The following is a 20,294-nucleotide window of genomic DNA, read 5'->3' as shown; positions in this document are numbered from 1 at the left end:
TTGATAAATGGCCTGATTTACGGGTCTCTATCTGCCCTGCTAGTTTTCGACAAGGAGGCTTTTCTACTGCTAGTTTGACGGCGAACCCTGCTCATAGTTCGTCTCTGATTGCCTTCATTTGAGCGGATATTTAACTCCACAGTTGAAACACGTCTTTATCCGGTAAAACTTCTTATTCGCCTTGCACATGATTGTTCCAAGTTGGTCATGTGATTGATTGTTTTAATGTCAAATTTTGTTGCTGATAAAGAAAATGCATGTGGGCTTGGTGTATTTTTGAGAAACCCGATATTAGCTGTGTAGAGTTGGTAAAGTCTAATTCTGGATATTTTGCTCTGAAGCTGGGCAATTTTAGGTGCCGAGACTGTGGAGTAAGTAGTTATCTTGTTGTTTTTGCAATTCGTAACAACTCATTTTGCTGCTGCTGCCAAGATAGTACGTTGAACTCTGATTCTGATCACTACCCATAATCATTCCTGTTTTGCAGTTCAAAATCTTGAAGTATGGAATGCCAGATACTAATAAGTACTGGAGTGCGACCATTCTTAGCAAGGTGAATGCCAGATATATTGCTCAGTACCACAAATATGCTCATGAATTCTTCTACGCAGGCACCACCTTTTGTAACCTACCTCAAGCATTCATATTTAAATTTTTGTTGGAAGGTGTTTATATGAGGTCTACTCGCTTTTAGGACACATTTTAAACAACCGCATTAGCCTATTTGAGCCTGCCAAATCAGAGATTTTAAGATGAGTATTGATAGAGTTCATGGTAATTTGGCCTAGATGGAATTCAAACAAAGGTCTCAAGAAGTTGGTGAGGCTGAATCAAGCTTCTATTCGGCAAAACGCAGCAAATAAAATATCCTGGAAATTACATTGTACGCCAGCTAGTTTGGAAGAGGAATTTTCAGCATTGCGGTCACAGGAGTTTACAGAGGATGATGAGAGTGACGTGGAAGACTTGCCTGATGAGGCTTCTCCAAAACCTTTGAGTAGTGAGGAGGTGAGCTTGATTTTAAATTGATAGTTAGTTCTAATATGAGAAAATCCTCCTGTGAATATAACCTGTCCTTTTCAGTCTCTCTTACATGCTTCGGCGTTATTCCATGAAAGACATGCTTGTAAAGTATGGCCTTGTAAATGCAAATTAATATTCGTTACTGAAAATTTCTCTGACCTGGGCCAGTCATGAAAGAGGAAAATACATAAAAGGTTTATTATTTAAACTCCTTAATAGTGCATGAAACTCCACTGGGCTCATCATTTGTTTATTGTCGGAATTACATCTCTAATTGATTTGACTAGATTTTATCTATTTTTCGGCTACTTGTAAAAGAAGTTTTGTCGTTATTATACAAGATATTTCCTTTTTTTTTTCTCCTTCTGTTTTTCCATTTGAATGATGTTAGTTGTGTAATCTTCGTTCTCAAGTCAAGGCATTTTCTTCTTTGAAAGGTACTTGCTAATTTTTTTTTCAATTTATGTTTGAGCATCATACAAGCCACTTTATATGCAATTATGCCTCCGAAAGCAGTTGATTGGAAGTTAGAACTTCTTCTGACAGTGCTAAGGTTTATGTATTCCTGTATCAGTTGAACGCATTGCTTCTTGATTCTGAAAGATCAAAGATCATCAAGAAACTTAGTGATGCTAATCAGTACAATCGAGTTCTGAAACGACAGGTTTGTTGTGTAGTCCCCATTTTTTTTTTTTTTTGAGTAGTCCGAATTGTTTTATCATGTAAAGGCATAGTTGCGTTAATGCTTGCAGTTGCAAAGCAAGGAGGATTCGTTGGTTAATTTTAAAAGTGAACTTGCTGTTCTGGAGCTGGAGATTCAGGTTTGCCTCTAGTATAACTGCTCTCCTAGTGTATCATATGACAATTCCAATTTTCTTAACAAGTACTTCCCTTACATTAGGAGGAACCTTATTGGAGTTCTATGTTGCAAAGTGGTAATAGATTCCAATAATCGTTAAAACATTCACAACTGGTATTCTGTTTATAACCCAATTTCCTCTCTAGAACATGACCATTTGGGAGCTAGTTACTTTTCTCAATTAGCTTGATATCAACCAAGAAATTGGATTCTGGTCTTCCTGGCAGCATAATTGGCATTCACCATACATCTCTATTGATTTGCAGGCATTGGTCAGTTTAGCTGAAGAAATTGCTAATTATGAAATTCCAGAAGGTTCGAGAAAGATACATGGGAGGTACATTCAGTCTCACCTCCTTTCAAGGCTAGAAGGTATATCCTCATGCTGTCTGAAACTAAATATTTTCTTTCTTGAGTGGAGCCTTCTAGTTTTTCGCGTCTGGTCGCGTAGTATTTGGTGGAGGTCATCAGGCCTGTGCTCAGGCTTAAATGGAACAAATATCAGGATCTTCTGAAGTACAAGAAGTATCTTGAGTATTAAAAGGACTTGTGTTTATCAAGGGTGAAGGCTGAATGATGCCCCTTCACTCGAACCCAAACTTTTTGCGCATGAATCACTTGTGCTATCAATACTGAGATTTGTACAAGATGTGGCTTTAGCATGGAGGAAGCAAAATGGTGTCTAGATGCTTTAAGTTGTTTATTAAGCTGATTTCTGGCCTGTTAGAGTGGTTCACCTATTATGTAATACAATAGTATTCTGTGTGTCTGACAAAGCCTTGGCAAATCTTCCTTATTTGTACTTGAAAACTTTTTCCTTTTCTCTTTTTGGTGGCTCTGATGGATCTTTTCGCTGTTGCAAAAGCTGTACAAGAAAAATTGAGGGAACAGACATAGGATGTGGATGCTGCTCAATCCAAAGAGGTTCCTTTATATTGGTATGGAGTGGCAGAGGTGAGTTAGCAAAAAACTGTGTTATTCTCTGATCGAATTATGACTTTTGCCAGTAAGGATTTTCGCTTATTTAGTTTCTTTTATGCTGTCTGGACTGTATAATCTGGCTACACACCTAATCATTGAGAGAACTTACCATAAATTTCATACCATCAAGAGGTTTCATGGACCTGCTAGTTGCAATTGTTTGTTTCTACATGTTTTCCTCTCTTGTGTAGAAAGACTAAACGGTTTATCTATTATATAACCAATTGCATGAAACACCATTCTGTCTGAATGTTGCCACAAACACTTTGTTGAAAAACTTCTGCCCGTTTTGCTTTTCCCTTCCAATTTTTTCTCGGTAGATAAATTGCATTGAAAAACTGTACGCTAAATTGAGAAAGAGGAATGGTTATGTTAGTTCCTTTAAAGGAATACTATTATTGAAAACGTGCTGCCTTTTGTTGAGAATATTAGAAGAGATAATTACTGAAAGCACAACTAGCCCCCAAACTCAACTCCCAACTGAAAGAACAATCTTAAAACCTCAACCTAAAACACAATTCCTTAATCTAAACCTTAAAAAACTTCAAATTCAAAATCCTCAACATCCAAAAAGCCAAAGCAGAGCCAGAAATATTGGGTGGTTATCCAGATACAGACACACATCTACAACCATGGGGATTCTATGTATGTATGTGCATGATATGGATGTATAATATATAAAGCTCACCAAGTCTTGACTAGCCTTTGAGAAAAATAAAATAATGTGTGCGCTTGACTCCAGTGCATCATCGAGCTCAAACTTGAGTTTGAGCTTGAGAAACATCGAGCCAAGTTTAGTTCAAGTAGCTCACAAGCCGCTCAATCCATTTGCCCTACAATACTAAGCGCCCTTAATTAAGGTTTAGCTTGAGAAAGAAGATTTACGACTTTCTGAATAACTCAAAAATTGCAAGTTGAGTCGAGTTTCGTGAATCTGCATTTAGGGTACTTTAGACATGCTGATTTAAACTACTCCTGCATCATCAATTTATGGGTTTGAACTCTAATACACCATTGTAAATACCTTTTTCCAGTGTTTTGGGGGGGAATTTTAGTAATGTCATCGAACAATTTTCCTCACGGGTATAAGGCCTCACTTGGCTTTGATTTGATATTACTTAAAAATGTAACGATCAAATGACCCACTAACATTTCATTTGTGTCAGAGTGTACAAGTAATGGGTTCCTTTGATGGATGGAGTCAAGATGAGCACCTATCACCAGAGTACACTGGTTCTTACACGAAATTCTCCACGACATTGATGCTGAGACCTGGAAGGTATGCTCTCGTATGTTGCTTGCATTCTCGATCTTAATCCATGTTGTCCTCCTCTGATCCATCTCTTATATCAAGAAGGTATGAAATTAAATTCTTGGTTGATGGAGAATGGAACTTGTCGCCAGAATTCCCTACTGTTGGTGAAGGGTTGATGCAAAACAACTTGTTAATCGTGGAATAGCTTCAATTTGCCGACTTGGGCGTATTAGATGTGTTAAGTACGAAACTCTTTTGCCTGGAAAATTGTAATCAAATGATCTTCTTAGAAATCTTAACTCTCTATTTGCTTCACCAAACTGTGGATGCAAAATGCCTCTGGACTCCATTTGCTTGGTGTCATATGTTTCCTTTTGGCTTAGCTCAGGAAAAGAAGAATAATAATACTAGCAAACTAAGGAACAACGGCAAAAGAAAAATAGGAAGAAGGCCATTTCAGAAAAATAACTCTGAAGTTGTTTTTCAGAACTGTGATTTCCCTGTCTTGGGAATAGTAATAAAGACGACGCTATTTCTTTAATTTGTAGTATACATATCAATATTCTGGTCAATGACCGTCCAGTCCTGTATTCCCACTTTCCTTGACTGCCTGAGATTACTGTATTTGCCTTCGCATTTTTATTCGCTTCTCCATGCCTGCCCTATGTTTTCAGCTGCTCTAGGCAGATTAACTGAACTCCCCTGGTTAACTAACTAAACTTTTGAGGTGGAGGCTTTTGGCTTTGGCGTCCAAACAAACAAGTGTAATTATGTTGGTCAACTCAAGATGCTGTCAAGCTAGTAACTAATTTTACATGGGGAAGAACATCTTGCAATATAGAATTCTAGTTGATTAATGTTAGTTGCACGGTCAATAACACCTTATCATCTCCTGCCCCGTTAATAATCTTGTAAAGACGTTGGAAAAAGGTGGAGCGGCTGATTCTGTGGATCCTACAGCTCTTGTATTTATTAAGACTACAACCATTATATGTGGAACAGATATAGTAGTTAATTATGTACCCTTTAAACTCATGAATTCAAGGGTTGATTGGCGCATTTGGGTATATTTGAGTGGCTGTTTGACGTTCGCTTTTGGTGAAGCCAAGAGTTCACTGTCATTGTCTTCCGAACTGGTGCCCCATCAAGCTCCAAGGAGTATTTGGATGCGTATGTGTGAGGGCTTGCTCATACGCTGGTTCCTTCCATTTGAATTCCTTGGAAGCTTGTGGTTAGAGGTGGCAATTTGGATTGAAATCCATTTATCCATCCATATAATCCATAATTAAATGGATTTGGATTATTCATTTATAGTATTGGTTTTAAATGGTTGACCAAAGTAAAACCATTAAATTAAATGGATTTATATGGATTATCCATAAAAATCATATATATCCATTTACTTAAAAACCAAATAAAATTGAAGTTTTGGTGGATAGAGAATTGGGGATCAACTGTGACCGGATTGAGGTGGGTGAGATGCTCCAAGTTGCTCTACTTTGCACTCAATACCTCCCCGCCCACCGGGCTAAGATGTCGGATGTGGATCGAATGCTTGAAGGAGAGGGCCTAGCAGAAAAATGGGCAGCCTCCCATAATTATACAAACCAAGGCACAAACCTTCCCACCCTCAAGGCTGTTTTGTGTTTTACCATGTATGTATATATCGTTTCATAGTCAGAGATACTGATTGCTCCAATGAGTAAATAATATTTAAATGGATTATAAATGGATAATTGGTTTTTATTTAATCCATTTAGATCCATCCATTTAAATCCATTTATTAAATGGATCTAAATGGATTGGATAAATTTTATCCACCATCCATTAAGTCAAAACCAATTATGAACCATTTATCCGTATTGCCACCTCTACTTGTGGTAAACCCTTTCTTTTTTTTTTTTTTTGGGTTAACTTCCTTGATTGGATTGCATTTTTTCTGGATTTTTTGTAGAAAATTACTGTAAGAATTTGATATCTGTGAGATAAAAAAGATGATTGGAAATAAAAATTGCTGTCCAAACAAGACATTATAAATTCTTACAAAAATTGAATTTTGAAATTTTTGTAATTCCATCTTGCGAAGTCAGTGGAGCTTGTCACCTGCACCCGGCACGTTTCACCTCAAGTAAGGACTGGTTTACGACAGAGGGAGCATCTGTTACTTCGATTCGACTCCTCGTTTACGTTGGGAAAAGGTCCTCCGGGTGACCAATTATTAAATTCTCCGAATCTGATTCTTTTTTTTGGTTCGATGAATTCTGTGGTTTGTAAACGCACACTCGTGAGTATTAACTTCCCTAGCTTACATTTCAAGATTTTGTTCTCTATCAATGTACCCCCGAAGATACTGCGCACGTAAACCTTTGATTTGTGTGAACTATTTCTGGGGAAGTAGCATATGTTCTTACCCACTTCATCTGGTCATTATTGAGGCAATCTTTTCTCTCGACTGTTATTCCCTACTGGCTGTAGGCCATTTTTTCCCCCCGATTGTTATTGTGAATAGCTATACCGGCAGCCGCTTTGGTTGGGTGTATTCTATTAACATGTATTCCAGAGATTTTGAAACGTCCACTATGAGCTATAGTTTTTTTTTCTTTCACATATTTGATCGAATTGTCACCGGATCAAATGGGTGCGTAGACATTGCAATCGGCGGTGAAATTTTTAGTAAATCTTGAATAATAATAATGGAGGTTAAGGACCTTAATATTTTGATCTACACTCAAAAAGAATTTTAAAATTCTATCCGGTAACCAACTACTCTAGAACAGTTGGTTCCCTATGAGCTATAGTCGGGTCTAACAAAAATATTAGCATGTTTGCTTACGTTTTAGCTGAGGAAATTCTACACGAGGCAAACTGCAAATAGTATCGCGGAAGGTTGAGTTGTGGAGTCTTTGCTTTGGAAGAAGCATGTATTGGAAAGTTTCAAGAGGGCAAACAACTTTTGCTTCTTGTACTTTTACCAAACAGGAACTTGCACATGCTGACGCGATGATTTGAACACTCGATTTGTGAACTGTGACATCGGTAGAACCCAAAAAAAAAAAAACTTTTATTAATATTATTATTAATTTCGTCCAATGAGTTTATGGTTAGCTGATGCAACCAACATGAAGAACTGCCCCGGACGCTACAAACCATGAAGCCGACTGCATAAGGTCACCCCTGTACGTGAAAGTTACTGGTAATATATATATAGCTGCAGTCTAACAGTCCCTCCAACACCGCAGAAGAATCAACTCCATAACAAGAACAAACCCTTTCTCTCTCTCTCAAAACTTAGGAGTAAATTTTCCTCTTGATCATCTTTTGCTCCCCTGTTCTCTGCTTTGCATAACCACACTCAGAGTTTTGATGCTCTCCCTCTTTTCCTCTCTCCCATGTTCTGCGCATTCACACAAAGCGCGGCTCTCTTCCTCTTCCTGTTCTCTTCTCTTTTTCTCTCCTCTTTTCCCATTTTTTTTTCCATCCTTCCGGTCCAGCAAAGAAGCCTGGTATTATCGTTGCCTAGGACCTGATCCTTGAAGCTCTTATCCAACCCTCTTTCATTTATCTCGGTCGGTCAATAGATACATATTTGAGTTCGTTTATTCGAGACGGTTTTACACATTTCCAATGGGACAGATCAAACCATCTCCAGATTTTATGAGTGAAACAAACCACAAACCTATGGATGTCAGGGTGTTGAAGAAAAGTATATCTGACAAGATGTTGCTGCCAAAGCCCAAGAAAAAGAATGACGAGAAGAAGAATGGAAAGAATAATAGCAATAATAAGTTCTTGATTACAATAAACGTCCTTGGTAGCGCTGGACCCGTAAGGTTTGTGGTGAACGAGAATGACACTGTCTCAGGAGTGATCGATGCAGCCCTAAAACTTTATGCCCGCCAGGAGCGCCTTCCCGTTCTTGGTTCTGATGTCAACAGTTTCTTTCTCTATCCAGCCAACGCAGGATTGGACGGTAGGGATCTTGTCAATCCAGTTTTCAAGATTTTATGTTCAAATTCTTGTTTTGGCCCTTGGTCCTTATTTGTATTACTGCTAAATTTTGGCAAACTCTTTCTAGTATCTTCAAAAAAAAAAAAATTTTTAATCAAGCTTTAGCAAATCGGCACTGAACTTAGTCCTCAACCTTCGAAGACAGACTAATGCACGTGCCAATTGTTGCAGCTCTCAACCTATCAGAGTCAATAGGATTGCAGGGAGTGAGGAACTTTGTCCTCTGCAAGAAGCAGAGGCGGCCACAGATGACAGAAGCAAGGTCGGAGATGATTTCTCGTAAGAGGAGTGGCAGTTGGGTGAAGGCGTGGTTTAACAAGTCCCTGAGCTCCAAGATGTTATCGCACTGATATTCATGCTTTCAGTTACATGAGTTACAAAAGTCGTTACAGTGAACTGTGGTTGTGTGTTGACATTTCATAATGCCATGTGTATGCTTGTGTTTCATGATCGCTTTCTTGTTGGGTTGTGTAGTTGTATACACACGTATGATCATGTGTGTTCTATTTCCAATTGCAGATTTTGTAAATCATCATAAAATATTTGCAAACAGAATTTGGCTGGGCCAGTCGCTTGAGGTCAGAAGTTTCATCAACCTGGCAGTCTTGCAGCACACGCATCTGAATAATTTCATGAGGATTATCACTGACCAGATCTGCATTCTATTTTAATTAGCTTGTGACAGAGATCCAAATGCCACCATGTGTTGAATGTTGATGCTCTAGCTCCGCACGAATTTCGAAGTCGTGCGAGTAGTGAGTAAACTAGAGACTAAAGGTGTTAAAATGGATGACTTGAGCGGGTTTAGGTTGGTTAAAATAGATAATGAGTATAAGTGAGGCAACCCATTTATATTCATTTAATTAGATGAGTATAAATGGATAAGTCAAAAAATGAATTGGGTAACCCAATTACCCATTTATAAACCATTTATTTTAACTTTTTATAAACTTCCATAATTAGTTTTAAATATTTACTTATAATGCTTAATAAACTTAATTACCAATTTTTTTTCATCCATACTCTATTTCGCAAAATTATATATATTATTTAATAATTAAACAATAAGAATATAAAATTTGAACTAAATACTATAATAGTTAATTCAAAATTTTGAACCCCTAGAATTTTTTCGTGTGTAAATTTAAAATTTCATTTTGAAAAGGTAGGAAAAGATGCTAAAACTTGTCATAAAGTGGTAATGCTGAAAAATGAGTAAGTTAACAAACTAAGAGAAAATAAAATGATAGGATAAAATAACAAATAATAATAATAAAAAAACAAAAGTAGTTAACATCATGACAAAATGAAGAATTTGAAAAAAAAAAAAAAAAAAAAGGGTAGGGGAAGAGAGGAGACTTGAGGGAAGACAATTTTAAATGGGTTAATTGGATTTGATGGGTTAATTAGGTAATCCATTTATATCTATATGCAAAAATTTAAGATACCTATATCGATCTATTTATGCACGGGTATAGATATATTCAGTTAAATAAATTTATTTGCTACCTATATTAGAGACTTTTGCAGTGACTCTGGAGCCAACTTAGGACTGCAAACGAACCGAGCCGCTTGCGAGCCGTTCGAGTCAAGCTCGACTCGAGCTCGAGCTAGCTCGAGTCAAAATCGAGTTCAAAATATTAAGCCCGTATAAATATATATATTATTTTTTATTTTAATAGTAAAATTACATATATATCTTTAATATTTTATTATTTATTAAGAAAAAATATTATATTATTTATTTTTAAAAAAAATAAAATATTTTTTTATTTTTTTCGAGCTTGAGCTCGAGTTTTAAATTGTCACCTCGTCGACCTCGGGCTCGACTTTGAATTCAATAAAATTATATCAAGACTCGGTTCAAAGGCCAAAAATCGACTCGTTTATGCTCGTTTGGAGCCTTACCAACTAGACTCATATGGACTATTCTCGTTTGGCATCTCGGGCTAAAAAGAAACGGTTTATCACTCTTTGCCCCAAAAGGGTAGAGTAGTCACATTCTATCACACCCAACTTCTGTAGTATACAGTTTATCCCCCACTACTTGACCAACGTTATAAAGCTTAACACCGTCACAAGAGGAAAAAAAAAAAAAAAGGCTGAAAAGGCTTAAATAGCCATGAATTGTTAGTGAAGGGACAACTATACCCCTGTGTTGGGAGTAAGTGGGAAGGCCATGGCACGCACATGAACTAGAAGAGGCAAAAAAGAAAAAAAGAAGAAGAAGAAGTTGTTATTGCTGAAGTGAAATTATATTCGTTACCAAACGTAAGACCAAAGCTATTATATTTTGTGCTAGGTTGATCTTATGTTATAATTGCAACTTACTTACAAAAAAAAAAAAAAAGTTATAATTGCAGCATCCTATGAACTCTCTTAATTATAGGATCATGTGGTGCATAATGGTATTCTTTTTATCCCATACTTGCACCTTGCATCTTCACTTACTTCATACCTCGACGTTAGGGCTGCAAACGAGCCGAGCCGAGTTGAGTTTTGAGCTAATCAAGCCGAGCCTTGACTAAATTTTATCAAACTCGAGCTCGACGAGCCGGCAAATTTCGAGCTCGAGCTTGAAAAAAAATAAAAAAAAATTATTTTATTTTAAAAAAATAAATAAAATAATATTTTTTCTTAATAAATAATAAAATATTAAGGATATATATGTAATTTTACTATGAAAATAAAAAATAAAAAATAAATATAATATACGTAATTTTATTATTAAATAAAAATAAAAATTAAAAAAAATATATATATATACCCAAGTTCGCCAGCCGGCTCGCGAGCTAACGAGCTTAATATTCTGAGTTCGAGCTCGACTCGAGCTGCTCGCAAGCGGCTCGATTCGTTTGCAGCCCTACTTGACGTGGTTGAGCTATTTGAGGAGCAGTTGCTGTTGTTTAATTGTTGAAGTTAGAATGCAAAAAGTTTAGAATTGGTGTTCATTTGTTGAAGTTATAGTGCAGAAAATTTGGCTTCATTTTTGTTTTGTGTTGCACTGAAGGATTTATACCAGAATTTATTTTGGAAGGGAAATGTTGCGTGGAGTCAGAGAGAGAGAGAGAGATGGAGCATAATTGAGGATATCAGTATAATAATGGATTTGATAACTAGTGATTAACTGGAGATGGGAAACGGATCAGATACCAACTTCGTTGCCAAATTTGATACCTGAATATGGCTTTGCTTAAAGATTAAGTGCACAATGACTTTGTTAAAGCAGAGGCTCGCGTTGAAAGGTAGCATATGTCCAATCATAAATCGTTTGATGCTAATTAAAACGCACTGAGACTCATCACCACCTATCATCTTCGTAAAGTTTTACAGAAGATCTAGAAACAAGTGGAGACCTGACTAAAATTAAAAAAGTCTCAATATCATTGGACCAAAAAAAAAATCAAAATCAAAATTGGGATTCGTCCAACAAATACTGTCCTTGATTGTATATCACTACAAGAAATTTAAACTTTTCGTGACTTGTCAGTTTAATGCAAGTCGTAAAAGACTTATATTTTTTATGACATGACATGAAACTAGCTGGAGAACGTAGCAATAAGTTGGTTTAAGTCATAAAATGAATGATTTTAAATCACAAATAACTAAATATATGACGTTCATTTATAAGTCGATCTCGTGACTTGTAAATTAATGAGGATCAGCAATTACATAGTCGCAGCTGACTTTCAAATTACAACAAAGTCATTGAATAAACATATGGTCAAAAAAAATAAATTAAAAGTCTTGAATCTCGATCACCATATCTAGTCCAAGTTAATTTGTTCACATTTAAAAGTTAATAGTAATCAATCACATCGTTAAATACCAACAGGATTCGGAGGTCTAAATATCTAAATGCCCCGTTGGGCAATGAATGAATGTACGTGCATTCATATGATAAATTTTATACTCCCGACGGTATTATATCTTATTAATTACCGTGAACTCGCGTGCAGCTTTTTGTACTGTATATATATCGTCGCCGGCAGGAACCTCGTCTTCGAACATTTGATGGCGTCAATTTCGTGCAATATATAACTACTGCCAAAAAATTGACATGTCAACGTTTTCGACAATATATGCATCTCTCCGAATTTTTTTTTCCGTCATTATTTGAATAATGCAACCTCTGTCAATATTATATTGAGGCGACTGGTTAATTTGTCCTTGCGCACGTCGAGACTGCATGGTTGAAACGTTTTGATTTATGCATTCGTTCGTGGATCATCATCACATATGGCAATTAAATCCCACTTAAAGACATATGCCCCGTTCCATGCCCCGGTGGCCGGTGGGGTTGCCTGCAGGTGTGCAACGGGACGTAGGGAGGATGATCTCAGCATAGAAACCCCGCTTGGTTTCTTTGTAAGGTCTATGAAAAGGAAAAAAAAAAAAGAAAGGAAAGTCTTTAGTTTAGTTGATGTTTATGGCAACTTAGATAATCTGAGGTAGCCCCATCCCAAGAAGGCATATGAGGAATTGCATTAATTTGTGAAGAACGTTACCGACTAAAAGTAGTTAATTGTGCATAGGCTAATTTTAGGGTTAACGAAACCATTGCAATGTCACGACTCACAATAGCTAATAACTCAATTTTATTGAGGCAATGGCAAATTGAATCGGAGAGGTGTTCGGGTCGAGATTCAATCGGTCGGACCGGTTCAACCTTGGTTCAATAAATTTTTTTTAAAATAATTTATATAAATATATATATGTACAAAATAAGGCATGCAATGGACTAATTTAAGACTTTATATGATCAAAAGTTTAATATTTTGAAAGAAATTGGATTTTCACAAATAAAAATATTAAATTATAAGTTGAAACAAATAAATTTCATTTCAATTTCAATTATATCTACCAAGAAACAGTCTTAAATTCAACCCAAAAATACCACAATATTCTTCAATTATACAAAATTTATGTCTATGGGAATTAGACATTATGAGTTTAAATTTTAATTCACATTTCTAGGATTTAGAAATTGCAATTTTAAAAAAAAGTTTGGAGTTTGGAAGAAATCAAGAAAATAAAAAATAGAGATGCAAACTTAATAAGAGACAAAATATGAGAAGAAAGTGAGTGAATGTTGTATTTAATAATTTGTCTTTAAGGTTAAGGAAAACTTATTCTTTTTTTTCAATTTAATAGACAAAAACCAAAAAACTGTTGGTTCAACGGTTCAATCTGATTCAAACAATTCTTATTGATTTTTAAATCTAATCAACCTAAAGTATGAACTGGACGGGAGTTATGAACGGTTCGCTGTCCAACTAGTCGAACCGGCCGATTTAGTAACGAACATTTCCACCATCTTTGCATGAACCCTTCTTTTATCGTACACAACTAAAAGGAAAAGCAAAATAGAAAGAATCAATGGCTTATGTTCTTTCAATTAAAATCTGTGTGTGCTTTATTTCTTTATTACCGTTAAGCTTATCCAATTTTTACCTTTTTTTTTTTTTTTTTTAAGTAGCTCTAGACTTTCTAATGATATTGAAACAAGCAGCAAGATTTATCTCAAATAACCTACTTCCCTCTAAATTGATATCATGTAGTATAATATAATTGTGCATGCGTACAATGAATGAAGTCATGAACATTTGTTTGTTTAAGCTCATTTGCAATTATTTTTATGCATCTGGAGCAGACGTTTTGAAAAAACTAGTTGTTTTGAATAGGCTGTTGTTAAAGCACAAATTGCCACGTTAAATATGCATCTCGCAGGACGGGTTTTTGACCTGGATCCACCATTTAATTTATATCTTGTCATTGGTAAAGAAACTAATTTTAGATAAATAGCTAGGTAGGTGATTGGCAAAAACATATTAATCTCGCTATGGTTTGCAAAATAAAAAATGAAGACCATTGCTCTCGTTTTAATCTTACTAATTTTGCAAAGGTAAGGAATAATATATTAGCGTAAGTTGAATATAATTTTGCATGGTATACAATTTTGCTTTCATACACAACTTTTATGTCAATTGTCTTATATGTTCCAAAAATTGCATAATCTCAACTTTTATTCTAATTTTCCTGAAATACATTATATTCTTAGAAAAAGTGAGTCCCAAAAATGTTTGATGACACTTAAAAGCACGAGCTTTTACCCTAATATTACACTATGTAGCTGCATTGAAAATTCTCATTTAGCTTTGTTAATCTATTGTTGAGGCTTCTAAAATGGTTTATCATCTTGCAAAATGTCGAGTGAATTATGAAATATTAATCGTACAAAATGCGTTAATGAAATTTAGAATTACACTTCGAAGAAAAGGATAAAACATTTCGTTAAGCTACAAAACAGAAACTAGTCAATTCTTTCTGAACTTTTTTTTCCCACTATTTTTTAAGAGAGTGCTGCACAATAACATGAAATTCTAAGTGGAAATTCAGCAGGAATTTTTAAGGGAAATGAAGAAAATAGAAGAGAAATTCACTATGTCCGGGCCATTTGTATGAACTATTAGACTGTTGAACATCCATTGAAAGGGTGTTGGAAATCCTAGCAGAATGTTGAGAGTCACAACTAGATGCAAGGATACTTCTATTGAGGTACACAATTAGTTAAGCCCAAGTTAAAATACTAGTTCATTGGAAATTCCCAATAATTACGATGAAAGGGCTTCCATCATCTCAATCTTCTTCAACGGCCCACATCAATGCTTGTGCAAGTTATTAAAGGCTCCGCTGAAGAACTAATATTTGGAACATCGTAGATGGGCACAGGCATTTTGGTTGGAAGACTGGGAAGCGTTGCCTCAAAGTTGAGGGCTTGAATTGCTTGTTTTATGCTTGGCCTTAGGCTGCGGTCCGGATGAGCACACCACAAACCTACTGTCAACAAACACTCAAATTGTTTAAGATCAAAATCGTTGTTTAACCTCCCGTCCATAGCTGAAGAAAGTTTCCCCGATCCATACAAGTCCCAAACCCACTCCAGGAGTCCTGTTTCGGATTTTCCGTGTGTTGGCATTGGATCGGTTGACTTCCTTCCACTGGCAATTTCTAAAGCAACCACCCCAAAGCTATATACATCGGACTCCTTGCTAGGCCTGCCCGTGCTCACATATTCAGGGGCTAAGTAGCCAAACGTTCCAGCCACGCCTGTCGTTTGTGGTCCCAGTTCATGGTCCATAAGTCTAGCCAAACCAAAATCTCCAAGCTTGGCATTAAAATTTGAATCTAGCATTACGTTACTTGATTTGATATCCCTATGTATCACACATTGTTCCCATTCTTCATGAAGATACAGCAAAGCAGATGCCAACCCAATTGCTATTTTGTATCTCGCACTCCAACTCAGAAGATTTTTCCTGCCAAATAGATGAGTATCCAGGCTTCCATTTGGCATGAATTCATAGACAAGCAAGAACTCATTTTGATCATGGCACCAGCCGATTAGCTGGACCAAATTTCGATGCCTCAAACTACTTATGATCTTTACTTCAGTTACGTACTGCTTTTTCCCCTGCTTAGAACCCCTTGAGAACTTCTTCACAGCCACTGCAATATTCAGATCAATGAGTTCACCTTTGTAAACCTTTCCAAATCCTCCCTCACCCAACTTTCTCTCGTTTGAGAAATTATTAGTAGCTGAAGCAAGATCTTTGTAAGAAAACCTTTTTGGTCCTGTCCCCCTTTCAAAATCATCGTTCATAGAACTTGTCAAGTTGGCAGCCATCTCTGGGTTCCACTTTGCAGATTGTATTTTTCTCCTTAAAACTACAGTCGCTATTACTCCACCTGCAATTAAGATTGCTCCAGCGGCTGTCAAGCCTACAATTAACCCAATTTCCTTTGCTTTTCTCCCACTTGTCTTTGTCACATCAAGGTTTGAACTGAATTCCCATGATTCGAGTGTGTGTCTTTCAACATGCAGACCTGTGGCAGCTGAAAACCCAATTATAGCCCATTGAGGAAGAATCTCCTTCAAATCTATCTTAAGAGAAAGACTAGAGTTAGGACTTGATCCATAACTCCAGAAAACACTAAGATTTTGTGTAGAAGAATTGTAGACAATCCAAGCATCAGCAGTGTCTCCACTGTGCAGGCTGGCATTCCAGGGCGTGGTTATAGATGAAGCAATTGAGTTTTTGTTGATACCAACATGTTCAAAAGGAGGATCCCATTCTGGATTTGCAAATGAATCAAATTCAATCGAAACTATCTGGTTCTGGGAGGAATCACTTGTGCTGGTATTGAATAGACCAAAAAATCCTCCACCTGAGTTCGGTGGGATTTGAAAAACAATAGGAGCAAGAAAGAAAGCAAGCCCGTGGCCGTAAAGGGTACGATTTTGAGTGTCAATTGTGAAGGAGAAATGAGTGGTGAAGTCAGCCACTTTCCTGGAGTGCGAATCCCAGATAGGAACAGGCTGAGAATAGATAGCTTGACCAACCTGATAAAGATAATCAACATTGTTGAATTCAATCGCTCCAACTGAAGCTATTGCATCTCCGCGGTAAAGTATGGTGCTTAAATCGGGACTGAAACGAGTTATCTGAAAAGACATGGCGTTAGCCAAGCAAAGAAGCCCGAAGCAGGGGATCAAGAAAGCAAAACTATTGAATTCGGTGGCCATGATTCACTCTAAAGTATGAGCAAAGCTGGTTAACTACCAAGAAGGATCAATGTTAGGTGCTAGACTGCTGTCTATAAACGTCCATGATCATAATGGTGATACAATAAAGTATTAATTAGTAAAAATCTTGGCGATTCAAGTTTCAACTATCCAACTTTTTGACTTTTTCTTGGATTACCTTTTACGTCTGTAAGAAACTACCAAGAACTGGAATAAAATATAAAGAATGACTTGAATTGCCGATAAATGATGAATTGATGACCCATTGCCGATGACTTGAATTACCATTCTTTCCAAGAACCAACCAAGGAAAGGAAGCAAAGTCTAAGGAATGATGGTCCATTGCCAGCTCAAATTCGACGTCAACCATACTTACAACAGATAATGAATAAGTAAAAGAAAAATGTGAATTCGATAGCTCCAACCGAAGCTATTGCATCTCCTCGATAGAGTATGGTGCTTAAATCAGGACTGAAACGAGTTATCTGAAAAGAAATGGGCTTAGCCAAGCAAAGAACCTGGAAGTGAGGGATCAAGAGAGCAAATCTATTATTGAATTCAGTGGGAATGATTGACTTTATCAAAATGAGCAAAGTGCTAGACTGCTAGCTCTATCCGTCCATGATTGTAGTGATGACAGAGTATTACTCACTCAAAATCTTGGGATTCAACAACACAACTCTCTGTATTTTCTTGGATTATATATATATTTTTAAACCTCTGCAAGAACCTACCAAGAAAGGGAAGCAGAATATAAAGATTGACTTGAATTGTTGACGTATGATAAGTGCCCAGTCAAAGTCAACTTTTACCAGAATCAACAAAACACTATGAAAAGTAAGTAACACGACAAGTGTAGTGATGATGGCCTCAAAAGTACAGTTTGAATAAAATTTTCAACTTTTAATTTACTTCATTTTATTTGACCTTATTTTTTGGGACGTCAGTGGACAACAAAATTGGATCTCATCAGCACCCTCGACCTCGAGAGTCAAGGTTGCATTAGGTATCCTGCTTATGTTTTGAAAATCACATATAAAATTCCTTGTACTTTCTCAATATCGTCTCCTCCGGGTCAAGGAAGCTTTATAGTCGCCAAATGCGTAAAGACCATTTTCGACATAAAATCCATCTTGTAACAGGCTAAAGATAAATTAATGAGAATCTTCTAATTTAGCTGCTTGCCTCTTAATCAAAGAATCATGATTGAATATTTCGTGGTGGTAGAATAAAAGATTGAACTAATGTTTTAATCTATATGACTAATACGAGCCATGTCTATGAGTAGTTAAGAGGAAATTCACAAGTAGCAGGGTTCATATTTTGCAAGTTTTTAAGAATCAAAGTCTTAAGGAATGATTTCCTCAACCACTGTCTCTAGTCGATTCTCGTATGGTATTAAAAGTCTTGGGTCCAATTCCTTCTCTCACTATTTAAATTGTAATTTTTACCATTTGTGAGCTAATTTATTAAAATATAATTTCTGTTCAAATCTCGTAAATAGTAGTATTAAAGGTTTTGGTTTATTTGTAATCTTACCCCAGAAAAGAAAGATCGTGCAGGGTAATTATTACTTGGTCAGGACCAACTAAGTTGCAAGCACTTGGTTTCTTTGTAACCTTAACCCAAGGACAAAAAAAAAAATCTTGTATAGTAATTGTTACTTGATCCGGACCAACTAAATTACAAGCTCAGTAGATTTATGAACTTGGTATTTTTTTTAATTGGACAAACAAAAACACCACAATCTTATTTGCATTGTATTTGATATAGAGTAAATAAGTTTGGCGATCTTTTTTGAAACATTTTTCAACACCAACTATTGGTTTTGCTGCATAGATTCTGAGATAAAATTTCTTGATATAACCTTATATGGTATAGAGCTATGTTTTTAAACTTTGACCCGATCGACAGGTCCGATCGGTTGAACTGAAAATCGGTTAAATGTTCGGTCTGATCTATATTAAAAACTCGGATTGATCAACACTCGGTCAAATCCGGTCAAAATTGGGTTTGACCGAAAACCTGAAAAACTGATAAAAGTCGGAATTTTCTTTTTCTCCTTTTTTTGAAAATTTTTTTCCCTTCTTGACCTCTAACTCCAAATCCTTGTGAGCTCTCCCCTCCTCTGCAAATCCATTCACTCTTTGACTTCAATTCAAGTATCAAAAATCAATGTTTTAACCTTTTTTTAAAGAAGATATAATCTTAAATCTTGTATTCAAAAGAAGAAAAGACCCAAAAATGCAAAAAAAGGAGTGAAGAAGAGAAAAGTTTGAAGAAAACAGATAAAAGCATGATATTTCATGGGTTTGAGAACAAATAACTAATAAAATAAGAATGAAAATAAAATTAAAAAAAAAAAAGAAGAAGAAAGGAGTTGCAGAATGGCAGAGAAAGAGGAAGAAGATGAAATGCTCTATGGAATGCGTCAACCGTAAGGAATAGAGGAAGAAATGGGAAGTGTGACGTGGGGTTAAAGCACTTTCATCTGATATAGGGACAAAGCATTTTCAATGTTATGTTTTGACCCTTAGGTTGTTAAAATCTATTAATATATCTTAAATATTTTATACTTTATAAATATTATCCTAAAGTTTGGTGTTATTTTTTAATCAAATTCATAATTTTAATTCTAAACTTATTAATATTCATTGAATAATATAAATTGCCCATTGATTATTCTAATTTCTTTGTATTTTATTGTTAAATACACTTGAAACATTAAATATATATGAATTTATTAATATTAACATGATCTTAGGTATTTAAAATATAATATTTTAATTTTTAAGTAATTTTTATTTATGATGTCATCCAATTTAACCCCGATCGAATCTATTGACCCCTGACCCCAGATTCTGACCGAGTCGATATTTAGTCCGAGTCTGAAAACATAGGTATAGAGGTGTAACCTGATAGCATTCGGTCCAACTAGTTCTCACCCAAAAAGTGCGAAAAAAAAAAGAAAAAAACGATTCCTTAAACGCTACTGGGTCAATAGATAGCTTGTCCAACCCGACAAAGATAATTAACATTATAGAATTCAATAGCTCCAACTCCGCCGTACATTATGGTGCTTAAATCAAGACAAAAACGAGATATCTGAAAAGAGAGTGGATTAGTCAAGCAAAGAATGGGCGTTAACTTCCGAGTGTTTCTAATCTAATTGTGTGTGTATGTGTTTTTACCGTTTATAGGAAAAAGCTAGCCATTCAATTGGTGAGGGTGTGCTCAGAGGGGATTGGGGGTTGGGCTTCCGTTCCACATTGCTTGTGTGCGAGTTCTTCAATTCAGACTTAAGTTTCATGAGGGTCTCGTCCTATTACTAATTGGTTAAATGTGAATTTTCTGTGGATCCCGTTTAGATTTAATGGGTATTAATTTTTAAGTGTTTCTAATATAATTGAGTGTGCGTGTGTTTCTATCGTTTACGGGAAAAGGTCAAGCAAAGAAGATTGAAGAAGATGGATCAGTCAACCGAGCAGAAATGGTGGCCATGATTGACTCAACACTATGATCCCAGGTGGTTAATTGGAAAGAAGGGTCAATTATTGGGTGAGTCTGGCACTAAAGTACTA

The 20,294-nt window shown here is 36.1% G+C and overlaps 2 protein-coding genes and 1 pseudogene across 2 annotated transcripts; 2 read left to right on the top strand and 1 right to left on the bottom strand.

Moving 5' to 3' along the window:
• The first annotated feature begins 23 nt into the window (after positions 1–23).
• Positions 24–4,438, top strand: LOC113701171 (protein PTST, chloroplastic-like; annotated as a pseudogene).
• Positions 4,439–7,334: 2,896 nt separating this feature from the next.
• LOC113698490 (uncharacterized) lies at positions 7,335–8,711 on the top strand. Its single transcript, XM_027218324.2, has 2 exons — positions 7,335–8,088; positions 8,298–8,711. The coding sequence occupies exons 1-2, from the start codon at positions 7,743–7,745 to the stop codon at positions 8,474–8,476; spliced, it is 525 nt and encodes a 174-aa protein (XP_027074125.1). The 5' UTR covers positions 7,335–7,742; the 3' UTR covers positions 8,477–8,711.
• A 5,768-nt stretch (positions 8,712–14,479) lies between these two features.
• LOC113697961 (L-type lectin-domain containing receptor kinase IX.1-like) lies at positions 14,480–16,714 on the bottom strand. The gene has a single exon (XM_027217599.2). It carries the CDS (start codon positions 16,711–16,713, stop codon positions 14,776–14,778), a length of 1,938 nt encoding a protein of 645 aa, XP_027073400.1. The 5' UTR covers position 16,714; the 3' UTR covers positions 14,480–14,775.
• Between the last annotated feature and the right edge of the window lie 3,580 nt (positions 16,715–20,294).

The sequence above is a fragment of the Coffea arabica genome, chromosome 7c (assembly GCF_036785885.1).
Source record: "Coffea arabica cultivar ET-39 chromosome 7c, Coffea Arabica ET-39 HiFi, whole genome shotgun sequence".
Lineage (NCBI taxonomy): Eukaryota > Viridiplantae > Streptophyta > Magnoliopsida > Gentianales > Rubiaceae > Coffea > Coffea arabica.
Note: the sequence above shows the minus strand (reverse complement) of the source record. Positions and strands in the feature narration are given on the sequence as shown.